This window comes from Porites lutea, chromosome 3 (genome assembly GCF_958299795.1).
Source record: "Porites lutea chromosome 3, jaPorLute2.1, whole genome shotgun sequence".
Classification (NCBI taxonomy): Eukaryota; Metazoa; Cnidaria; class Anthozoa; order Scleractinia; family Poritidae; genus Porites; species Porites lutea.
The window spans coordinates 15,765,726-15,788,234 of record NC_133203.1 but is presented as its reverse complement, the minus strand read 5'-3'; the positions used below and the strand labels follow the sequence as shown (position 1 = coordinate 15,788,234).

Below are 22,509 nucleotides of genomic sequence, written 5' to 3'. Positions count from 1 at the left end.
CTAGAGATTCAAGGCTTAGTACCAAACAAAGGCAGGAATTAATGTCTTATTTTACTGCTACTGCAAGAGGAGCATTTAACGGAGTTGCGAAAAAATTTTTTTTGTGGAATTATGCCGTTGCAGAATCTGAAATCAACTAAAATCATGCAAGTCAGTATAACACAAGTGTCGCCTGCTGATTGGCTGTCATAATCGCTAACCTTAAGCTCACAGATAGCAGGTTTTATCCATTTTTCTGTTAAAAATGACTAGTGGTTACGTTTTCTTGCACTTTGTTTGAAATTAAATAGGCTATGCTTTAATTATAACCCAGCAATATGATTCTACTTTTTTAAATATTTTTTTTCGTTCTTAGTTGTGCATCATTCAACAGTTTTTAATCTGATAATTTAAGACGTTTGTAACTCTGAATATGTGTTTTATCGAATGAATAAATGTTATTATTAATATTATTAATTAATTTATTAATTAAAAGGCTCACCCTCGATTACTGTTCGCGTTGATATTTGACTTGGGGGTTTCGCTCTTTGGCAAATATGAACTGATAGGAATCTTGCCTTTCAACTTCCTTCAGTCAGTCTTTTCAAAGAGAGGGTGTGCCTTCAAACAAGCCGATGAACACTGGGATAATGGACAGACCTTATTAGTGGTGGAAAACTAAACTGTTTTAGGTTCTGTCGAAAACGAGAAGCAGTGTCTCATCTTATATCCAGTGACGACTAAAAAGGGGGCTGAAAAAGTTACGCGTAGCATGTTTCTTTGGGACGACTTCTGAGTAATCTAGATATAGAATGAAACGTCCATACAAGGATCTACTTGAAACTCGAACAGAATGATATCAATTGATTCTTTGCATGGTGAAAAACAACAACAACAACAACAATAACACCAAACAGAACAAAAACAAACGAACAAACAAAAAATAGCACGATCGGTTTTTGGTCATTTATGGTCAACATGAGAGTTGGCCCAATTTGCTATCCATTCCATGTTGGCCATCGGAAGCCAGATAAATACACTTAACGCATAGGTAGAGTAGTAGAGTATATTTAACTCAAACAAAATCATTACTTTGGGTCAAAATTGGAATTCTCATTTGATGTCCTTATACATTTCCTATATAATTAGTATGAAGAAGTTGTTAAAGTATCTATTGATCATTTCTTAAATTCTCATGACCAGTCTTTTTATGAAGCTAGATATTAGAAAGGTTAAGTGGAATAAGCTGTAGCCACATTTCTCACTCTAGTGGCCTTTTCAACTTAAGAAAGTCTTTTAAATTTAGTAGTTGTTACTTGAATGTGATTGATAATAGGTGATTAAATCTATTTATTCTATTGTTTGTAGGGGTTTACAAAATGAGATGGCTTTTCAAGCGTCGATACTGAGATTTCTCCCGCATGATCCTAACCATGTTTATATAGGCACAGATGGGGTAAGTAACAGATTGAGTGATACTTGGAAATATAATGAAGTTGTTTGTATCAGTGGGAATTCCATAGGAGTGCATGGCCTGTATTTCAACTGCTTCAAAGTGTATTACGTTTCTTTCGTGCTCAGCAACCTCTCGCGATGGTTGCACAATGGCTGCACGCTGCACGTTTGCTATTTCCTAATACGTAAAGTTTGGGCCAATAGTTGAAAATGTCGGAAAATAATAGCAACAGAATTTTGTATAGCGTCTTGCGTAGATAATAAGGCTAAAGTTATTATTTAGCAGGCCCGTAGCCAGGACGTTTTCCCGGGGGATGCGATCCAAAGAGGGGACGGACCAATAAGGCCTAAAGCGGAAGGTACTAGGGGAGGAATAAGATTGTCTGAGACTGCGTTACGAGCGTTTTGAAAAAAAAAAAGAAAGGATATATTTTCCCATTTTGAACTTCAAAATTGATTTTTCTGTGGTCAAAGAGACTACTTTATTTTACAAAAAAATTAAAGGTTAAAAGTTATGTTACTCGCACTATTCTAATTTATATCAAAGAGCTTAGAGCTGAGTGACATTACACCTTTTTTAATACTACAAGAGTAGGGTAGCTTTAATAGGAACTTCAATGTATCCTGCAAGCAACGCTACGAATCCTCCAAAACAGAATTTTTCCGTTAGGGTGGAAATAAAGGAGCAACCAACGTATTAGCTAGGGGTAATTGCCTTGAAGGCATACCAAATCCCCTTCTTTATACTTTACCGGCTGGTCAACTCTTTCACAGTATTTTCAATTTTTGTACACAATCAGTGAATTAGAATAGAATAATACTATTAAAAAAATCATTTTGTTTTAAACCATTGATCAACAAAAAAGTGGACCTCTGGGGCCTGTTGGGGGGGGGGGGGAGGGGGTGCGAGCGGACTCGTCGCACCCCCCCTCCTTAGGGGCCTGTTTAGAACGCCATATTCTCCCGTTGTATCAACCAAAACCGTCGACATCGCTTTCCTGTCACCTTAGATGGTGTACCTTCTTAATTGTAGTGGAGTCTTACTAAAACGTGGGATAATTGAGTGACAGTGCACCTTTTTTAACACTACAAGAGTAAAGAATAAAGTATAAAGAAGGGGATTTGGTATGCCTTCAAGGCATTTACCCTTTGTCACCTTAGATCGTATAATTGTAGTGGAGTCTTACCAAAACGTGGGATAACTATTGTGATACTGTCCCCTTTCGAAGTGACCCGGTGTCTATTTTCCGCTCAGTTAAGGTCTTTATATTTTCGCTGTATTTAAGCAGTGCATCGTTTTTTTCCCCTAGGGATACATTCTTCATTGTGAAAGACACGGAGGGCGAGCCCCACCGAAAGCTCACAGACCCGATACAGGTAGGAACAGAAAAAAAGTTGATCACTTTCTCACCGTTTTGATGATTCATTCAAGTTAGCAAAAACCACACTTATAAAATCATGATGAATCGGTGTTCTTTCAAACTTTGTCGCGATTCATCCCAACTCGCTCACTTGTTTTCAAATGTAGACGAACTTTCCTAGAACTGAGCGGAATTCTTAGGGACTCTGCATTTGCAATTAGAAGGAGAAAGAAACTTCGTAATCGTGTGTCTCATGAGTCCTCCATAAAACTTGTAAGCCAGTTTTCTTTTTGCTTTGTTCGGGGGCCAAAAAAGAGCTTGCCGCTTTAAAATATTTCACTTCAGATTCCTTGCAATGAAGGCATAGAAATGTGCCCTCAAGTATGATGTATGTGCAGAGATGTTGTCAAGTTGCCTACTAAACCTATTGCTCTTTAATGATCTTGGTGTTGTCATCGTTGTTATCCTTAAGCTCTCCTATTAAAGTAAAGGCCATTACGAAGGATCGACTTGTAGTTTTTGAAGCTCATTTGGTTGTAGGCAAATGAATGTTAGCTTAAAATTGCCCAATAATGTACAATTTAATGTCACAATTTCAAAGCTTATAGTGTAAATGTCTTTCGAGTTTTATGAAGAATCATGTGATCAATACTTAATGAGCCTTTCCTTTCAGAAAACATTGTTCGAATTTCTGCTCTGGATTTATCCCCTTGGCAGTTACCTTGTCTGCTGGTAAGCGAACACCTAATTTTTTAGCCTGTTCCAAGCGTTCAGATAGTGGAGAGCGGTGCAGAGTAAAGAAAGCAATGAAAAGTAGAGGGGGACTGGGGAGAGAGGTGCGGGAACGCTGTTCCCTCTTTCACCTCTTCTCCTCCCTCGCTTTTATTTTTTCGCGCTCCTTTTTACTTCGCACCGCTCCCCACTATCTGAACGCCTGGAACAGGCTACTAATTTTTTCAGTGATCTCTCCACTGGTAGTGAATGGTTGGGAGACTCGCAACTTGAGACGTGATAACCGTAAGAGTAGCAGTGATTCACTTTCCAGTTCACCAAAACAGCATCCCGTGTTTTTGATGGTTTGTACTGTGAAGGCTTACTTGTGTTTATGGGCCCGTTTGCAAAGATTAAACCACGCAAACATCCCGTTATAAAAATGTAAGCTTATGATGTGAGTCCATATGAAGCCTCTACAATTATCTTGGAATTTTTGAGAGTAAGTTATTTTTCGGTGGTCGAAATTAGGAACAAAAATTAGAAGCAAAGACAGGTGACAATCGCGTTTTCAGTTTCATCTGATATAAAGTTTTAAACGGATGTTCTTGCGGTTGGCAAAAGAAGTTTTTGTACTTGGTTACTTACGACAGTGAGAAGTGACTGTGAGACGCTAGTTGTTCTAGTACCCTGTTTTTTAACGGTGCAGGAAAACAGTGAGGGGGTTGGGGTAGGGTAACGCCTAGAATAGGCTACCTACTCCTCTCCAAAGCAATAAACCTTGATAAATTGTTGGCGGTTTTTACGGTAACCATCTTTGTCACTGGGCTTGTTTTTTAAAATTCATTTTATTTTTTCCTTTGTTATCAGGCAGGAAGTGAATCTGGTAGTCTTTGGCTCTTTAACATCAAGAACGGTTGGTATCATCCTAAAAAAATAAGCCACATTAAAAAAGATATAGTTGAGAGCTAATCTCTTGAGATCGCGAACCCAGTAAATGATTTAGGTCATCATGATCTGCTACGTAGCTCACCGTTTGAGTGGTAAGACTGACCAACCAGTTCAGTCTCAAATTTGCTGTGACTGATAAGCTTCTTAGGCGTCTCCGTTAGTTTGTCAAGGACCCTTTCGCAATATATTTTTTTAACATACTAATTTACTTTGTGTTCAGTTTGCGTTAGTTTTAAGGGACCATATTGCGTTGGTCTACTCATGCCAATTGCTCGCCTTTACTCACCATGGAACTTAACATTAGCAAATTAATTAGTACTTGTATTTGACAAATTCATATGTTCACGACAAGCACATTTGTGAAATTACAAACAACAGAGAAAAATAATTTTAGAACCAGTTTAGCTGAACCACAAAACACCGATTACGATCCGTTTTAATCTTCTTCGGTTTTGTCCATCCTTGCCTCCTTTTGTATTTGCTGTGTTATTGTTAAACTTCCTTAAATGTTTTACGTAGTTATATTTGTTTTCACTCAATAGATGGCCAGTTTCCGATCAAGCGCGCTAAAGCTTGATATAACATAAGAGATAAACTCTGGATTAGTAGGGTTTTTTTATCCTCCTTTTAAAGGATTATCATTGTGAAAGGGCTCTTAACAGGTGATTTCATTGCTTGTTCCCGCTTCGTGCGCAATTATTTTTCTTTTCTTGTTTTCCTCTCTTTATTCAGAAAAATTCCCCTTCAGTGTGTCTGTTTCGCTGAACTCACACGCAATATTGCATGCAATTTTTCCTTGTTTTCGCTGTTTTAAATGTGAAATTAGATGCGTAGAGCTACAGATCGATGTACAAGTGCAAAAGTACATTCGAACATTGTTCTGACTTTGCCAAATGATCATCGAGATTCAAGTTATAGGAAAACGAATATCTCAAAGCAGAAATATGTTTTGGGTTGGCATGCCCTTAAAGCTTTTCAATATCTCAGTTGCTCAAGGAACGGGGAGTAGGCGAGCCCGCCTTCTCTTATATAAGCAACGAAAATTTTATCTAGAAACAAGGTATGAGCCGAGCCTAAGCCAGTCCGGTGAAGCGTGCCAGCCATACTAACCAGCCTGCTCAACTCATTTAAACAGTTCCTTTCAGACCTGAAATCTCAAACTGAAGGTAATGACATCACAAGTAGTATAGAGACACTTTATGTGAAAAGCCCTCCTAAGAATGTGCAATCGACAGAAGATTTCATCTTAAGATTATTGACGGTTAAAGCTTATACACAAGGGCTCTGAAAAAGGTGCGGCAAAAACTCAGGGAGAGGTAGTGTCGTTTAAATCCCTAAAACTGCATGTGTGTGGAAAACACTGACAGGCTAGTTGAGTTCGACAGGACTTTTGCCCTTTTTGTTTCGTTTGGGTCCATGATAAAACGCTTTTTAAAACTGTTTATGCATCGTTATTGGAAATTTCACTAGGAATAAAACTGAGACGCGTTTAGAACGCTTGGAGAAATTTTTTTTTGTAAGCGACTCGACAATAGTTATAACCTATCGTTTAGAAAAACAGGAAAACTCCACATTTGATGACCTAGTTTTTTGTGCATTTATATGTACATGTATAAATGTATAAATTCAACGGAAATTCAATGATGCATTCAGTCTTCTTAAAAGATTTTAGGTATCAAAAAAATGATAGTTCCTGATGAAGTTCGCACTTGCAAGCCAAGCATACCGAACCTTTCTGTACCAGTAAGATTAGTTCTGGATAATTCGTTAATTACCTTCACTTTGTGGGATATGTTTTTATTGTGAAAGCGCGGGTCATAACAGCGTCTTGTTCAGTCCATGGCTCTTTTCCGCTCCAGTAAGTGCTCAATTATTTTCCTGCTTTCCTTTTCTTTTCTTTTCCTTCGCCTTCAGTTTTTATTCAAGCCAACAAACCAAATTGCACGCAACATTCCGTTTTTTGGGGGATAATCATCTTTGAAAAGTGCAAAATTCAACATTTTCCTTAATGGCAATTATTTGTACGTGGTATCGCTAGAAAAGCTGTTGAAAGAATCAGGATTAAGAACCAGGAAAAAGATAACATCTCAAACTGCAAAAAATGGAACGCTTTGAAAATTTTGAATAATGTGAAGAATACATAACTCTTTTAAATGAAAACAACGTTTAGTGTCAAACGAGAAGCTAAAACCCAAAAGCTGTATTTTAAGGGTTCCTAAAGTTAAGAATTTTTATCTGGTGAAACAAACATTTTCTTGTGCCATAACGTGGCTTTTTGTGCTGAAAATTGTACACCGGACTTCAGTTTATACAAAAAGTGCAGTGGAAAACCTGTTCAAAACATAATTTAGTCGTCAACATTTGACTCTGATTCACTCTGATCAGTGTTTCATGTTCCTCCATTCTTATCGTTGTTAGTTAATAAATGAAAGGTGATTTTCATCATTAAATCAAATCATTATTTTGATTTTCCCAGTGACCCCGTTTTGTTTTTATAAACTTCTATCTCCGTATTCAGTCGGCTTTTAATATCAGCTGTCTGATCACAGTTATATTGCTTTTTATGATGAAAGAAGCATCTGTTATTTTCTTCACGTGTATAATATTTTTAAAAACAACTCTAAATATACTAGTTTGGTTTATATCCCATTTATGAGAAAATTAATTTGAAATTAGAGGAAGTCGCGTTAACCAGGAACATTTGAATAATTTTTTTTTTTCTGGTGGTATTACTTTATTTATTTTGACAATCAAAAGGAGGTTGTGGTCGCTTATTATTAGGCTAAGTTGGGGTTCAGTTAAAACAATGCGGAGGTGAGGGGTTTTGAAGGGGTTCATTAGTGAATTATTCATTCATTATTTTATGCGATTTATATTAACCCAATGGGCGCAAGATTACCAATTGTTGGCCAAAATAACTGAATGTTGTTTTGTTGGCCAAATAACGGAATATATACTCGTAAAGAAATGTAAATTTTACGAGCAGCAAAGTAAAGCATGAACAAAAACTAAACATTTTCACTGACGACACGAACACATTTCATTCACTTCAAAAACCGAAGTAAGTTACATGTCGCAGAGTACTGTCGAGGCGATGAATTCAAGCTACAGTACCCCTGCTGGATGCAAGGCTGGCCCGGGGGTTGACCTCTTCTTTGCCAAAACTCTACATCAGATTTCCCCTTCGGGCCAAGCTTTCCTTATCTTTCTCATCGCCGTCAACATCCTCATCTTTCCTCTCACAGCAGTTTTGAACGCACTGGTAATGATCTCTGTAAAGGTGAAATCCCGTCTGAGAGGCCATAAATCAAATGTTTTACTGGCTCTCCTAGCTTTAATTGACTTCTCCGTAGGGATTCTAGCTCAACCTTGCTTCACGATAGTGTCAATAATATTCTTACTTGACTTGCCTTCGGCATATTGTGCATGGCGACTTCTCAGACCAGTGATGAATTTTTTAGTTATTGCTTCGCTTTTACACATGGTACTGCTGAGCGCGGAACGGTACGTCGCTATGAAGCATTCTTTCGCCTACATTACCCTCGTCACCGAAAGTCGTTTACTGATTGCCTCTGCTATCATATGGCTCCTGTCCATTGTTCAGCAAGTTCTTTCAGTACTTGACATAACTGCCATTGCACACACCAATTTAATATTCATTATTTTATCTATTGGCTTAATAGTTTACTGCCATGTAACAGTTTACATTGAAACTCGCAGACATCAAATACGACTGGCATCGCAGCAAGTTACTCAAGAGGCAAGGCAGCAGGTTGAGAGAGATACTAAAGCTTTTAAACTGACGTCGATCATTCTCGCTGTGCTGGTATTGTGTTTCACACCTGTGATGGTTTCCACAATTGTGTGTTCAAGATTTCACAAGGAAGTCACTGCGGAGACAATGTATTTACTTCACTCTTCTTCTGTTTCAATAGCTTTCATGAACTCGCTGCTCAACCCGATTATTTTTTCAGTAAGAATCAGACAGTTTCGAGTCGCTTTTATCGAGTTATTATTTAGAACTGTAAACATTGCTCAGGCTGAGCAAATAGAGATGCGAATTTTCGGAGCGACCAACGTTGTGGCTGGAATTCAAGCTCGACAAGTTCAGGAAGGACAAGATTTGCAAGGAAACATGAACATCGATGGCAATCCGGCCAACAGAAACGACATACCTCAAATAGAAATCGAAACCAATGTTGTGGAACAACTAAACGACAACTAAAACTTTGACTTGTCTTTAGGGAATGTAACTGTAGAGTACGCGGCTACTTTTACACTTCCCGGCCTGGAAAAGGTGGATAGGTGCAAGGATACCTAGATACGTGTCCTTCCTTTCATAAGCTTTGCTCACTTCAGTGGCTTTAAGAATGACAAATAAACTACAATCCTCGTCAAAAATCTTGAAACACTTGTGTACGTTTCCCATTCCCCACTGTTGATTTGGGTATTACAGAGGTCTCAGTGCTTCAAAATACGCGTGGCTCAACATTGGGGAAAGAGAGGGCACGTTACAGAGAGAGCAAAAGAGTGAGAACTAAATCTTAAGAATTGTCTAGAAAATGGTGTCCGTTTCAACGATTTGTGACGAGTAATGGAGCCTTCTTAGCACCTTTGCCACGAGAGACGTTTTTCCGCGCGTCCTCTTCCAAAATGTTCCTCGCGCCAGCTACGCCGGACAGGCTACAAATAAACATGTTATGTGTTTTGAGTGCATATCAAAGTGAGAACGCGGATACTTAGTGACGGGGGGTTACTCCTGAGAATTCTTAGTGGGGGTGTGCCGCCCGGTTTTCTAAATCCTGACCCTTTTTCAGACCAAAAAAATGTCATTTTCCACACCCATTTTAAAACTTGGGGCCTGTTTCTCGAAAGGACCGGTAACTTTTCTAGTCCGAATGCAAATTTTGAATTCAAGACCAGTTAAATAGTAGCACAGTTCCTAGCTCACAAACCAGTCAGTTTTACTTCGTTTATTGATACTTTCATTGTATCATTTTCCAATTTATTGAAAATTTGATCTTGAATGCAAACACGGCAAACATAGTGATCGGGACTTTCAAAAAAAACTTGTCCCTGGCCTCAAAAAATCCATACTGTTTTCAAACTAAGAAACCATGTCTAAGAAACTGTCATCATTGCTTAGGTTAGAACGCCAACAAAAAGATTTCTTAAAACCTATTATGAATTCGCATATTATTCCTTTTTCTTATTCATTTGGAATTGAAACAACAAATACGTTCATACACTCCCGTAGTTTCCTCGAAAACCATACCCGATTCGAGACCAAAATGGGCAAAGTCTATATCTGTTTTCGGACAGAAACGACGTAAAAGCCATACCCTTTGGGTCGGCACATGCCTGTATCCACCTATTGTCGAGGTTTGCTTCAAATTGTCACGCTGTTTTGCAGTTTTAGTGACATTGGTTTCAATAGTTATCACTAGAATCTGGCATTAGTTATTTCACAATGCCATAAACTGTCGGTCATTTTTATTTATGCACGTTCACTGCAATAATAAGCCTGTTGAATTTTGATAAATTTGTCCACTCCACGGTACGAGAGAATTCTTGGTGATTTGGTCATTTGCCAGGAATTCATTTAGTATATTAACTAAACAAAACGAAAGTAGGTAAGTCTTTTGCTGAATAAGAAAGATCTTTTCCTATTTGTAGTTGGTACTCCAGGCATAAAAATTATGTTTGGTTACATATCTTTTGCTATCAAATCCGTGTATATTACTTGTATACTGAAACATCCCATTACAGTGGAAACTAGATATAACGGACCCTGCATAAAGCGAAGTCCTCTGTACAACGAACGTAAGATGTTGTTCGCCTCAGTAATTAGTAAAATGCATGGAAAAGAAACTCAATGTAACGAAAATTCGGTATAGCGAAATCAATATATTATGGCAGTCCCTTGGCCTTACGTTTGCAGAAATAAATGCCTTGTAATCAGTTGCGCAGTGACAATAACGAAATACATTGCCTTTCAGTTCAAAAGGTCACTCACTGAACTTCATCACCTTCATATTATCAGAGATAAAACTGCATTTTGTTGGATTCAAACGCGCGTATCATCTCGAAATGCATTACCTTCGGTTGAAGGATAACTTGTCGCGGGCGGCAAGAGGAGCCTGCAGACTATTCTTCGTGAGCGGCAGTTTATAAACTGTATAGCGAGGTGGTCTTTCGGGTGCAAGTGAGGCAACAATATTTGTTCGATTCGAAAACGCACGTATTAAATTCAGGTGTACACGTTATGTTTTAAATGTGAGACTTTTCGATTCACCTTGTCGGCCGGAAATCTATTTACCAAGGGAAATGAAAGTAGAGCGCTTCAGTAAAGTACGATTGATTGCAAAGTCCATAAATGCATCCATTTAAGTTAATTTAGGTTACACTACAGTGCATGGTTTTTGTATTTCTATACGTTTCGAAGCATGTTACGTCGCTTGTCATCTGAAAGCTTCAAACTTTTTTCATGATTTTCTATGACATTTCAACCAAACCCACCTTCTCAAATTGTCATCGTGAAAAAGCCAAAACTTGTCGTGAGTTATGTTTGCTAATTAAATGAAAGACTTATCGAAGTTATAGATGCAACTTATGCAGTTAAAAAAAAATAATTCAGGCTTAGTGCACGGAACTCGAACCCTTGAGGAACTTTCTTTGCACGCTTTTGACCCGCTCTGCGATACCTGTGCAGCGCGTCTACCAGTTAAGCAAACAAGCCATCTGGGAGCAGGCCATTTAGTTAGTTCCGTATCATAAAATCGGCCCATGATAGGATGACGACTTTTTTCTGGCTTTATTTTCGCAACTGCAAAAGTTGCGTCTATAACTGGGATGATATCCTTCCATTTAATTCTTCACTCCGCAGTTCCTATCTATGATTTTCGTATATTCTTTATTTCATAATTATATTTCCTGATATCTGCTGTGGCCAACACATTTTTATCGGAATCCATTGTGGTTCGCTGGAATGTCCAAAGCTTTTGTGATTGGTTAAACTAATTACGTTGATTTTAAAAACCGTGTTCTGGAGAACTTATACTACATTGACCTCTTCTTGGTTTTATTTTATCAGAATTACCTCTGGTCAGTTGGCCCGCATCCACGGGCGGCAATGGAATAATATCAGTGCAGTGGTCTCGTAGCCGGCCAAGTGTTTTTTATGTGCTGGATTTAAATTCAAATCTTTACGTTTGGTAAGGCTCTTGTTTATTTTATAAGATAAAATAAGCTGTTACTTGTTGAACGACCGCAGACGCCTCAGACCCCGAAAATTTAACGTGGGAATAGAATCAGTTTGCTCAGTACTCATCTCCGTGGTGCGCCCAAGAAAATTTGCATCAAGGTCACCTTTGAGTCAAACGAGTATTAGTTTTTAAATTACAAAGGGGAAGAACAAACACTTTACTATTGATCCATTAACATGCAGTAGTTGGTAGCTGGTATAACAATGTAACCATCAAGTTCGAACACGTAACGCTTATTGCAGTGTTTGTTACATGTTATTAAAAGTTGTAAGATGTAGCTGTTAAGGATTGATGTCGGACAAACTGAACTGTTTCCCTCTTCTTGTGACGAAGTGAACCTTTGCCCGCGGACGTTTTCAAAATTTGCTCATAGAAAAATAGTTTGTGGGCAACTTTGCTCCTGACTTTCTCCTTTTAGGTTATTCTTTTTTCATGCCGCAAGTGTAAACGCGAGTTTTCCGTTCTTTGGGTGCTAGATTCATGAGAGTAACTCTTGATTACTGACATATCTTGAATAAAAAGTTGAGAGAAAGTTCTTTCTGATTCTGTACATAGGGATTTACTTAAGAGTGATCAAGGTCCAGTTGCTGTAGAGAAATTTAAACATGGGCGGTAAGTGAGAAGAACGTTCTCATCGCTGTTTCTTTTTTTTTTTTTATACGTGACATTAACTTTTTTTTGTAATCCAACCGATGAGTCAGTAATTAATTTATCAAATAAGAGGAAGAGTGTTTAGTCATATTCTAACGGTAGCAATTTGTGGGTTGAGAAAAAAAAAAACAGCGATAAAAACATTTTTTTAAATTGCTCTTAATTGTCTTAATCTGTTTGAGTGTTTTATATAGCTTCTAAAGTGATGAATAATGCTTGAAGAATTTCAACGCTTAAGTTTGCATTTGATAATCTTGTGGTAGTATCTGGCATCCACTGATAACTTCTTGATGTCCTTTTGTATGCGGATGATTAATGAGTTCAACAATGTCATCTGAAATAGATTACGTTTTCACGAACGTAGATCAGCGTGTTCTTAAATTCCCGAAAACGCTACATTATTTTTGCTCAAAACGCCGGTAGGGTCCGTGCCATTTTTCCAAGACGACTGTTTCCGCCATGTTTTTTCGTTTCGTTTGGGGCAACCGTTGCGGTGCACCTTGTAGTCTCCACTGGAAAACCCAGTTGAAACCTTACTCTCTCGCGTTTGCAGGTAATGAAAAACCAAAAAGGTAACAAGTTTAAAGGTACCGCTCGGTCATTACCATGGACATGAGAGTTTTATAATCGTTTGGCATCCCGCGACACGTTATAAGCATCTTGCAGGATGTTTCTCTTAAGAGCCTACTAAATGGTCACGGGGTGCCCCCCACCCCTACCCCCTCCTCCGGGTACATGGTCAACCACTGGTTGAATTTCCATGGGACTGAGATCTTTTCTTATTATTTTTGGTTCAATTTCATGTAGAGTCGCGTGTTTTGAGCTGTCCAGTGACTATTCAGCTTCGGGGATTGGTATCCCGGGTAGAAATCCCGAGTTGGTAAGAAACTGTGTGCTTCCTGTGAACTACCTTCTAACCTCTCTTCTTCAAACTTAAGGAAACAGTAACACCTAAGCTCTTGTTGGCGAAAGAGTACCAATAGCGATAGTTTCAGCGTTAACTTTCCTCTCGTTTTTGTTTTAATGCAGTTATAAAAAAATATAATCGTTTTAGCATAGACAATGCTTCAGTTCAGCCTGACAGTCGCATGACAAGAGGGGGACCTGATCCCGCTTTCCTTGTTCCTTTTTCACGATAATTCCGCATCCCGAACTTCTTTCGTAGATATTCCGAATGTTATTTTCAATCTCAGTCCGAATCCATGCCTAAAATTTTGGCCGATACCGCTTTCCGGGTAGCAGTCAAATCCCGTATCCTGTCAAAAGTTTCCCGATTTACGCGCTGTATTTTGTTCAAATCTGGGATCCCGGGAATACCCTGCCATACCCTGTGAACTCGGCTTACAGGCCGATAAGTGTATGGCAGTTGCGATTCACAAAAGTGAACACTGAATTAACCCCCCAAAGCTTTAATATCGATAATTGTTCAAATTACGCTCTATCATTGGCAATTTTCAATGTTTACGAGGACTGAGACGATAAAATCTTCCTATGGTTAAGCAAGATAAACAAGTTCATGGGGATTCTGTTTTCGTGATCAGTCTTAACCACATTAAATTATCAATGGCAATATTTAGTGGCTCCATTTCTCATAAGCAGTCTGTAATTTGCTTCTTTGTTTTTTTAGGTCTTGGTTTTCGAAAGCGGTGTGGTGGAAATTCATAAAATTAGCAGTCTTTTCTCCAGTGCGGCTGGCGATGAACTGGATAGATTTACTAGTTATCTTGATAGCGTATTGTAAATTACAATCCTCTAATTATTAAAACAAATTATACGCACAGGCACATACATCTTACAAAAGACCGATAATCTCCACCTTATCTGCCCTAGCGCCACACATATACTGCCAAAATATGTGTGGGTCTACACTGAAATTGGTTCACCCCTGCATAAAAAAGTCGGAAATGTTACATAAAAACGCTTTAAAGACAGGAAAACAACTGTCAAGAAAGAATTGGATCAGATCTCTAACGATGAAAGAATATGACTTAATGTATACACGATTCTGTGGAAAGTCGTGCTACAAGCCGTGAACAGTATTAGCGAATGAAACAGCACCAAAGACAATTACTAACTCAAAAGCTTTCACTTTAATAGTTACACTATAAGTAGCTAATCCAGAAACTCAACTAAGTCAGTGTACAGCATGATAATCTGCACCACGTTGCTCCGTATAATGATCACTCATCTGTAAGATTTCACACCCGAAAACGACTAAAGATTTTACTTTATTACCGTCACAAACATGCGGTGCAGCATAGATCACAGGTACTAGTAAAATGTATTTCTTATTTTCGGATAGTGCCTCGTAGAAAAATTTTTGTACAGTTGATTGTATGGTTTGTACATTAGGTCATATGTCAGACTACTCGAACTTGGTCTCGATTTTCATTGAACCGCTGGGGAGGCCTTTAAAACTCCAATTGTACGCGTCTCAAACTGAACTCAAATTGAATAATCAGTTTCTGATTTCTTTATAGTCAACTTATAGACAACACTGGTAGTGTTGAGGCCACCTTAAAGAAGTCGGCTTAGCCCAATAAAGAGAGTCCAAATAATTGACGAAGATCAGCCGGGACTAACCCTAGGTGTGCGCTGCCTACTTAGCCAGCGTAGCTGGCGGGATTCTTGTGCTCGCGGAACTTTTTTGGGGGCGGAGCCGCCATGCAAAGTGAGCGTATGCCCACCCTGCTCGCGGCTCCGCCGCCAAAACAATACAGCACTGCCACGCTTATCCCGCCGGCTACGCGGGCTACTGCCTTCTTAGCCGGAAGTGTCGTATAGAGTTGTCCGTTATGTTGACTATATTAACTTTGGACAAAACTAGTTAAGCTAGGCTCCAGTTGTTCAAAATGTGGATAGCACAATCCACTGGATAAATTTCTATCCGCTGGATAGCGATTTATCCGGTGGGTTGCGCTATCCAACGTTTGAACAACCGGGGCCTGATTCGTCTCAAGTTGTCATCTGTTTCGGGAGTTTGCGACTTGAGGAGACGGCTGAAATTCAAAGAATTTTTCCACAACAGTCACAGTAAGATCACTTGATTTATGAGTCTTCCAGTCCCTGCTGCCTTGTAGGGACGCAAAAAGACTGCAGATTTAGCAGTGAAGTGCCGCGTAGACACCACGCGCGGCGTCCGAAATTCTTTGAGTTAATTCAGTTGCTGTAACGGCATGATGCTCCTGATGACGTTTTTTCTTTGAATTCTGTGCGTCACTTCCAGCAAAAAGGCACTAATAACCGTCTCGTCAGTTTTGTCTCATATACACTGTAAGTTTAATGACGAATTAAATACTTCCATGTTTGATTCATTGTAAATATTTGCAAGGAATATGATTTGTTCTCTTTTGTAAATGTATTTATTTACGCTTTGAGCGTCACTGGACTTTTGGCAGTTTGTTGTAAATACAGTAGATAAAGAGGAAAACATGGCTTGGTGTCTTTGTCTTGAGGGGAAGCATGTCGATGTCCGGCTACCTACAAAAATTTTACTCATAGTTTTTGTTTTGTGCAGCTAATCTCCTTTCTATGGTCTTTCTCCTTTGCCTTTGCGAGAGGCTGACCAACGTGCATTTACTATGGCCTCTTACACGCTGGGATCGGCAGTCAGCAGGTCAATAGCCTGTTCTAATCTCACGGATTTTGGCGGAGGAAGACGCGAAAGAGTCGGAAAGACGCGAAAGTGAAAAGTATGCGAAAACGAGTGCGGTGCGGGAAAAAGGAAAAAGGAAGGAAGAGAAAGCCTCAGCCGCCCTTCCTTTTCCCAGTTCCTCCCTTTTTATTTTCATGTCTGTACCGTTGCAATTTTGTTCTCTCTTGTGAACATGTCCTCTGACGTAATGCGATATGCAAGCCAATCAGGTCATGTGATCTATCGTTGTAGTCGCGGCATAGGACTGGAAAAGAATCTCCGTTGCAGTTTGGTCTTCGAGCAAAACTTGTAATTCTAGCGGGTTGAGGACCGTTTTAGAGTGAAGTAAACATGGCGCCGCTCTTAAGCCGAATCATTTACGCATTTTTTTATTTAACGGCTGCGAAGGAGAGTAGATTTAATGCTGTTTTGGCATTGTACAATAAGAACTTCGGAAAACAAGACCGGTTGTGGGTCGTTACAGGGAAATTTCATTTTGACATGTAATGAGCGCGTTAAGCTGTATTTATTCTCTCAGTGAAGTTCCGATCAGCCACACTTTAGCTTATATTCAGTTAATATAGCTGAGAGTTGTCGGAGAGGACACGGTAAATCGCTTTGTGTCAAATCATTTTCACCATCTACGTCCCTATACCGATCATAATCATTCTCAACCAATTTGAAGATCATTATGAACTCGAACAAAACGCTTACGAAAACATGGCACTGACCATTTCTGTTTATTTATGCAAATCAAGTGTTCATAGATCTTAAGCAAATTATTGCGAAAATTTTTAAAAAGTATATATATGAAAATATTACGTTCGCTGTTTGTGTTGTGTTCTTGATTGAACGCAGGAAATAGTTCGTGTTTGTTATGACGGTTGTAGGATCACTAGTTTTCTTAGAAAGGTGTCTGTGACTTTCGGTGATTGATTGTTAGGACACAGATTGAGTTAACGCAAAATGTGACAACTTCAGTGAAGTCCACAGTTAGCGATAACTCAAATCCTGGCTTGAAGAGAGAAGTCTATAACAATCCGCGATCTGGGAACCGCATTTCGCGCTGTCGCAAAATACGGTAATTTATAGGAAACGGAATGACTTTTCTCAAAATGTGACTCTAAGTTCGCCATGGTTTGCGATATATTTTGAAACATAGAACACAGATTGAGTTAACGCAAAATACGTCACAATTGCCAGACCACATTATGCTTTAGCGCAATCCTTGGTCCGAGTAAAGTGCACTTTTTTTCGGGCTAAGTATGACTTTCTGAAGCCGTTCAAGTCAATTGAGTGGATGCGATTTGTGAGCTAAAAACGGAGGAGTTACAACGCCGTAATTTGCAATAGCACAAAGTGTTGTGTCGAAACATCATCGTAGTTTGAAATGACGCACACTGAGACTTTTTGAAACGCATGTGTTTTTTCAATACATGTCTTTCTAACCGTAATGGTACCGAGGACGACAATATACGACAAGATTCACGCATTTTTTCTTTTAACAGGACAGTTCTTCTTAGTCCGTAACATTTGGTATACTATGCTGTCCATTGGGTGTAGATGGGGTCGAGTAAATCTCTCTGACTGAAATCACAGAAGGGTAGATTCTACACTGCGTTAGCATTGATGTTTTAAAGTGGATTGGTGGATGAATGTTCTGACAACCACAACTTGGAAGTTTACTTTTGTGGCTAGTGTTATTCTCTGAACTCTGACATTAATTTCACTTTATCATTCTCGATCACTGCAATTGCTGGTGCTCATACCACCTCTCTCTATATTTCAGGTCATATCTCCGGCTCAATCCCCAATGAGGTATTAATGTACCTTGTTGTGTCGCTTAATTTTATCCAACAGCGTCATGTGCCACACAGTCCCTGAGCTTGCACTGCACATTTTACACATGTAAAAGCCTTTTGTCTTGTCGATGAGACACTTAAGCTGCGTAGATTACTGCTATCTCCCCACCCCCTCCTCCTCTCCTTTTGACTCGCCCCATTTTCTACTCTCTTTTCGAGTTTCAGCATTATGGCGCTTTCGCGAGCAAAACATTCGCGGCCCGAAGAAAACGCCTGCACTACAGGCTATATACAAGACGTTCGCGTGGCAGACATTCGCCTCGCTTCGTTTGTTTACTTGCTTTGTTTTCGTTAGCACGTATTGTGTGCCTATTGCAACTTAGAATCAAAACAAGCCATCTCGATTACTCTATTTGGGCCACGCCCAAATAAAAAGCCTTTTTAAAGAACTGCAAATAACACCTTTCCTCAGAAGCTTGAAAATCATTGTATCACTTTTTCTTCATATCATCCTTCTTCGAACGCCTTATTTGGGCACGAGGCTTGTGCTTCCACCCGGATGGGGGGGGGGGGGGGGGTGGATGCTCAACAAATGTCTGTAGGGGAGGCTCCGCCCCGAAGTCAAGCCCCTTACCCTTTAAAAATGGTGTCCACTGGAGTATAAACGTGAACGCTGACTGATTTTTCTTGTTATTCGACGATGTTCCTTTCTACCGCGACTTTCTCTGATTTCAAATTAATTTTGTCATAAATGGGAGATAAAACAAAATGGTATAATAAGAGCTGTTTTTAAAAATATTATACACCTGAAGAAAATGACAGTTGCTCCTTTTATACTAAAAAGCAATATAACTGTGAGCAGACAGCTGATATTAAAAGCCGACTGAATACGAAGACAGAAGTTTAAAAAGACAGAACGGCGTATTTGGGAAAATTTAGATGACATTAGATGAAAATCACTTTCCGTTTTTTAACAAACAGTGATAAGAATGGAGAAAAATGAAACACTGTTCAGAAATCAGATACAAATTTTGACGACCGAATGATCTTTTATAAAAGATTGACTATACGCTGAAAATTAAAAAGATCTGTTTCAGCCCCAAAGTAACGTCAATTCAGCCCTGTGGGCCAAAGTCTGATTCAACTCCTCCTGGAGCCATTTGAGCACAATTTACGCTGAAACAGCCCAATCAAAAGGCTATTCCAGCCCACGCTGGGGCCCATTTCAGCCCTTTGGTCCAAAGCAGCGCTATGTAATTGGACTGTATTGGCCCTAATTTAAGGGAGCCAAATTAGACTCAAAAATAGGACTGTATTTTACCCACCGAAACGGCCCCATTTTTAGGGCTAAAATAGATCTTTCTGATTTACATTGTACTATTTCTATCAACTGAAATGTGTACAATTAACAGCTAGAAAAGGTCAGCTTGCAAAAAGGTATCATTATGGAACCAGTTCTAGGAACGAGAAACTTCTATGTTTCTAGATAGTTAAAATACCAGCGTTTTCTCAATTTCACTCAGATACAAAGTTTTTTTCCCCAATCTTGACTTTTGGAACTCTAATGAACCGATAATACAGCGATTAGGTTTAACTTTTAGTTTTGAAAACTATATGTCTCCTTTTTTCTATTTTGTCGATTTTACTTGAATTCTAAGGGAGGTATGTGTACCTTACACTGATTATTTACTATTTTGAAAGCATTCCACGTTTTTGTCCAGTTTGAGAATTTTGTTCCTAGTAATTAAATCTGCATGATAACGTCTATCTGAACTTATTATGCAACTCATTAAGATTTCTATTAAAAAAAAAAATTAGCCCCTCCCCTACCAAAAAACCCTGACATTTTCGTGTGTTGACTAGAATAGACAAAGGGGAAATTGAACGAACAAAGAAAAGAAAAGAAATCCGTGAAAATAATCGACTTAACACTAGTCAGAGCAGGAAAAAAGCTATGATATGTATTAGACGGTGTTAAGACCAGCGCTTTCACAATGGAAAAATATCCTACAAAGTGAAGATAATCAGGAACGAACTATCTGGACCTGTGTACTTAGAATAGTATACACGTGTCGGTGCGCGTGGCTTGTCAGTCCCAAATTTATTAAGAACAAATCATTATTATGTTAGCCATAAACTTGAAATAATGAGAAATCCAAAGATCTAAATAAAAATTGCCATTTGAATATAAAAAAATGCAAAAAATCATACTTTACTTATATAATATTCATAATATCTAAAAGAAGTGGTGGATGGTATGGCACCTGTTTATCTCCAGGATCTATTAGATCTTTACTGGTGATAGACCTTGCTGTAGCCTTAGATCAGGAAACATGCAGCTTCTGAATACACGATTTTATAATTGAAAATCGTACGGGTTCAGGGCATTTTCTATATGTGCCCCTCAGATTTGGAATGCCCTTCCACGGGAGCTAAGAGTGTGCGATTCTGTAGGTAGTTTTATGAAATCCATTAAGATCTTTTTTTTCAAAAAGGCTTATTGTTGAGTAAAACTAAGACAGACCTTTTTATGAACGCATGTTAGAGATTGGTCCCAAGATTTTGAGATTTTATTTAAGTTATATTTTATTTTTTGAAGCAATTTTCAATTTTTTTATTCAGAACGTGGAGCGCTTGTGGACTCTAAAGGAATAAGAGCGATATAAATAAATTGTTATTATAATTATAATATCATTATCATTATCCCTCAAGAACACTGAGTGCATCATCGAATTTCCGCTGAATTTAAGTGTACATAGAAGTCAGCACAAAAACCCAATTCATCAAATACGGAGTTTCCTGTTTTTCGTTTTTAATAGCTATAGATTATAGACCGCATTGTCTGCGCATTGTCACGTATTAAAAAAATACTCCACCATTCCCCAAAACTGCTTCATTTAGCACCAAGCCTTATTGTTTTCCCAGTAGAGCAATTTTACCGAAAAGCATCTCCTCGTTTTAGATCCAGTCTAAGCTGAACTTTATAATTCGGCAACAAAATTTTGGATTATAAACAGTTTTAAAAATCGTCAGTATCATGGGCTCAAACGAAACAGAAACGGCGACCGTCCTTTCGAACTCAACCAGGTCAGTGTTTTATTGCTCACACGCACCACACCTAGTTTGGGATTTACATGACACTACTTCTCCTTGGGTTTTTGCCGTAGTCTCATCTATAATCTCTCCAACTGTGGTTCTTTTAAACGCACTAATAATCATAGCAGTAAAGCGAAGGAAAGAACTCCAGAGAGCTTCCAATATATTGCTATCAAGTATGGCCGTTACAGATCTTCTAGTAGGAAGTATATGTGTACCGTTATCTGCTGTGGTCGGACTGTTAGTTTCTTATCAATTACTGGCCGACCATTACATTTGCAAGTTGGACTTTGTAGCGATATCGGTCACGACCACTCTTACGGCTTGTTCGATTTTCCATCTGACAATGATTGCTTGGGAAAGGTACGTGGCCATTCGAAAATGGATTGACTACAAAGTTATAGTGACTAGAAGCCGCTTGAAAAAGCTGGCGATAATAGCTTGGGTATCAGCAATAGTAACTGTATCTCCACTACCCTTATTGGTGATCACGGGGATCATGAGTGAAAATGCTATGATTTTGGCGTCGGAGATTTTCCACACCGTTCTTTCAGTTTCGGTAATGTCTGCCCTGGGACTTATCGTATATTTTTATGTTATGGTGTACCTTGGGGTTCGCAAACGTAAATTAAGTCAAATTCACCAAGTCAGCGAGTTAGTGAACGCAAAACTTGAACGCAGAGTTGCTATGACCACTGCTTTAGTTACGGTTGCCCTAATTCTTTCCTTCTTCCCAAATGCTCTTATTGGTTTATTGGAAGGAGTTTATCCAGTTCTTCGTAAACATTGGGTGATACGTTTAATGGACACACTTCTGTATTCAAATTCCGTAGTTAACCCACTCATTTACTGCTACAGAGACTGTCGTTTTAGGAACGCCGTGCTCGAGATTTTGAAGATCAGAAAACCGCAAAAGGGGCCTTCAGCTGCATATGATGTAGTACGATTCGCCAGAAGAAAGGATTTGCTTGGTTCAGTCAAAGATACCCATGTACAGATACAAAAAATGAAAAACCAAGTTCTCTTAACAAGATCAGCATCCTGTGATTTGGTCCTGTTCACTGATCAAGCTCGGCTCGACTCTCACCAAACATCGTTAAAAAGAACTATGTCAACTCCGTCTCTTCATACAAATCATTTCCACGACGACTGACTAATTGCAATTACCAGCCGAACTTTGTGATCGGTACTGCATTAATCCACGTATAATAATGCCTGACGTCCGAGCTTACTGTTAATTCACAGCAGTGTAAAGCGGGCACGAGTTTCTCAGTTTTTATCGTAAGTGCTAAGTGTTACCATCTCCAAAAGAAGAGGTCGATGGGAAGTAAAAAAACAAACAAAAAAACTGAAAGATATATTCATTTACCCCCGGCTAGGGTAACATTTCGAGTGATCTGATTGATCAGTATAATAATTGAGCTCTCAAATAGCATTTTTTAAAACAGTTTCTATTGGTTGACATTCTAGTGAGAGCTTGGTTGATGAATGTCAGTTTCTCTGCGGCGTTTTACTTTCCCGCCATTGGCACATCACCAAGTCTAGGGAATGACAAGCGCTTACTGGACCATCTAGGGTCATGAAGTTGAGCATATTCCAAATTT

At 38.9% G+C, this 22,509-nt stretch overlaps 3 protein-coding genes across 3 annotated transcripts in view; all 3 read left to right on the top strand.

Moving 5' to 3' along the window:
- LOC140930599 (cytoplasmic dynein 2 intermediate chain 1-like) overlaps positions 1–15,840 on the top strand; it is a 45,124-nt gene extending 29,284 nt beyond the window's left edge. The window contains exons 27-34 of the mRNA XM_073380320.1: positions 1,348–1,435; positions 2,745–2,811; positions 3,469–3,527; positions 4,377–4,422; positions 11,551–11,671; positions 12,278–12,334; positions 13,181–13,253; positions 14,001–15,840. Coding sequence (XP_073236421.1) covers positions 1,348–1,435; positions 2,745–2,811; positions 3,469–3,527; positions 4,377–4,422; positions 11,551–11,671; positions 12,278–12,334; positions 13,181–13,253; positions 14,001–14,114 — 625 coding nt within the window. The 3' untranslated portion in view covers positions 14,115–15,840. The remainder of the gene's footprint in view (positions 1–1,347; positions 1,436–2,744; positions 2,812–3,468; positions 3,528–4,376; positions 4,423–11,550; positions 11,672–12,277; positions 12,335–13,180; positions 13,254–14,000) is intronic.
- Positions 1–22,509, top strand: part of LOC140930604 (sperm microtubule inner protein 11-like) — a 287,809-nt gene that overhangs the window by 51,832 nt on the left and 213,468 nt on the right. The window lies entirely within an intron of this gene.
- LOC140931636 (adenosine receptor A2b-like) lies at positions 21,084–22,058 on the top strand. Its single transcript, XM_073381430.1, has one exon. The coding sequence runs from the start codon at positions 21,084–21,086 to the stop codon at positions 22,056–22,058; it is 975 nt and encodes a 324-aa protein (XP_073237531.1).

Bases quoted from the DNA above. Each gene is read 5' to 3' on its own strand.
- LOC140931636 (XM_073381430.1), top strand. From the start codon at position 21,084: ATGGCCGTTACAGATCTTCTAGTAGGAAGTATATGTGTACCGTTATCT.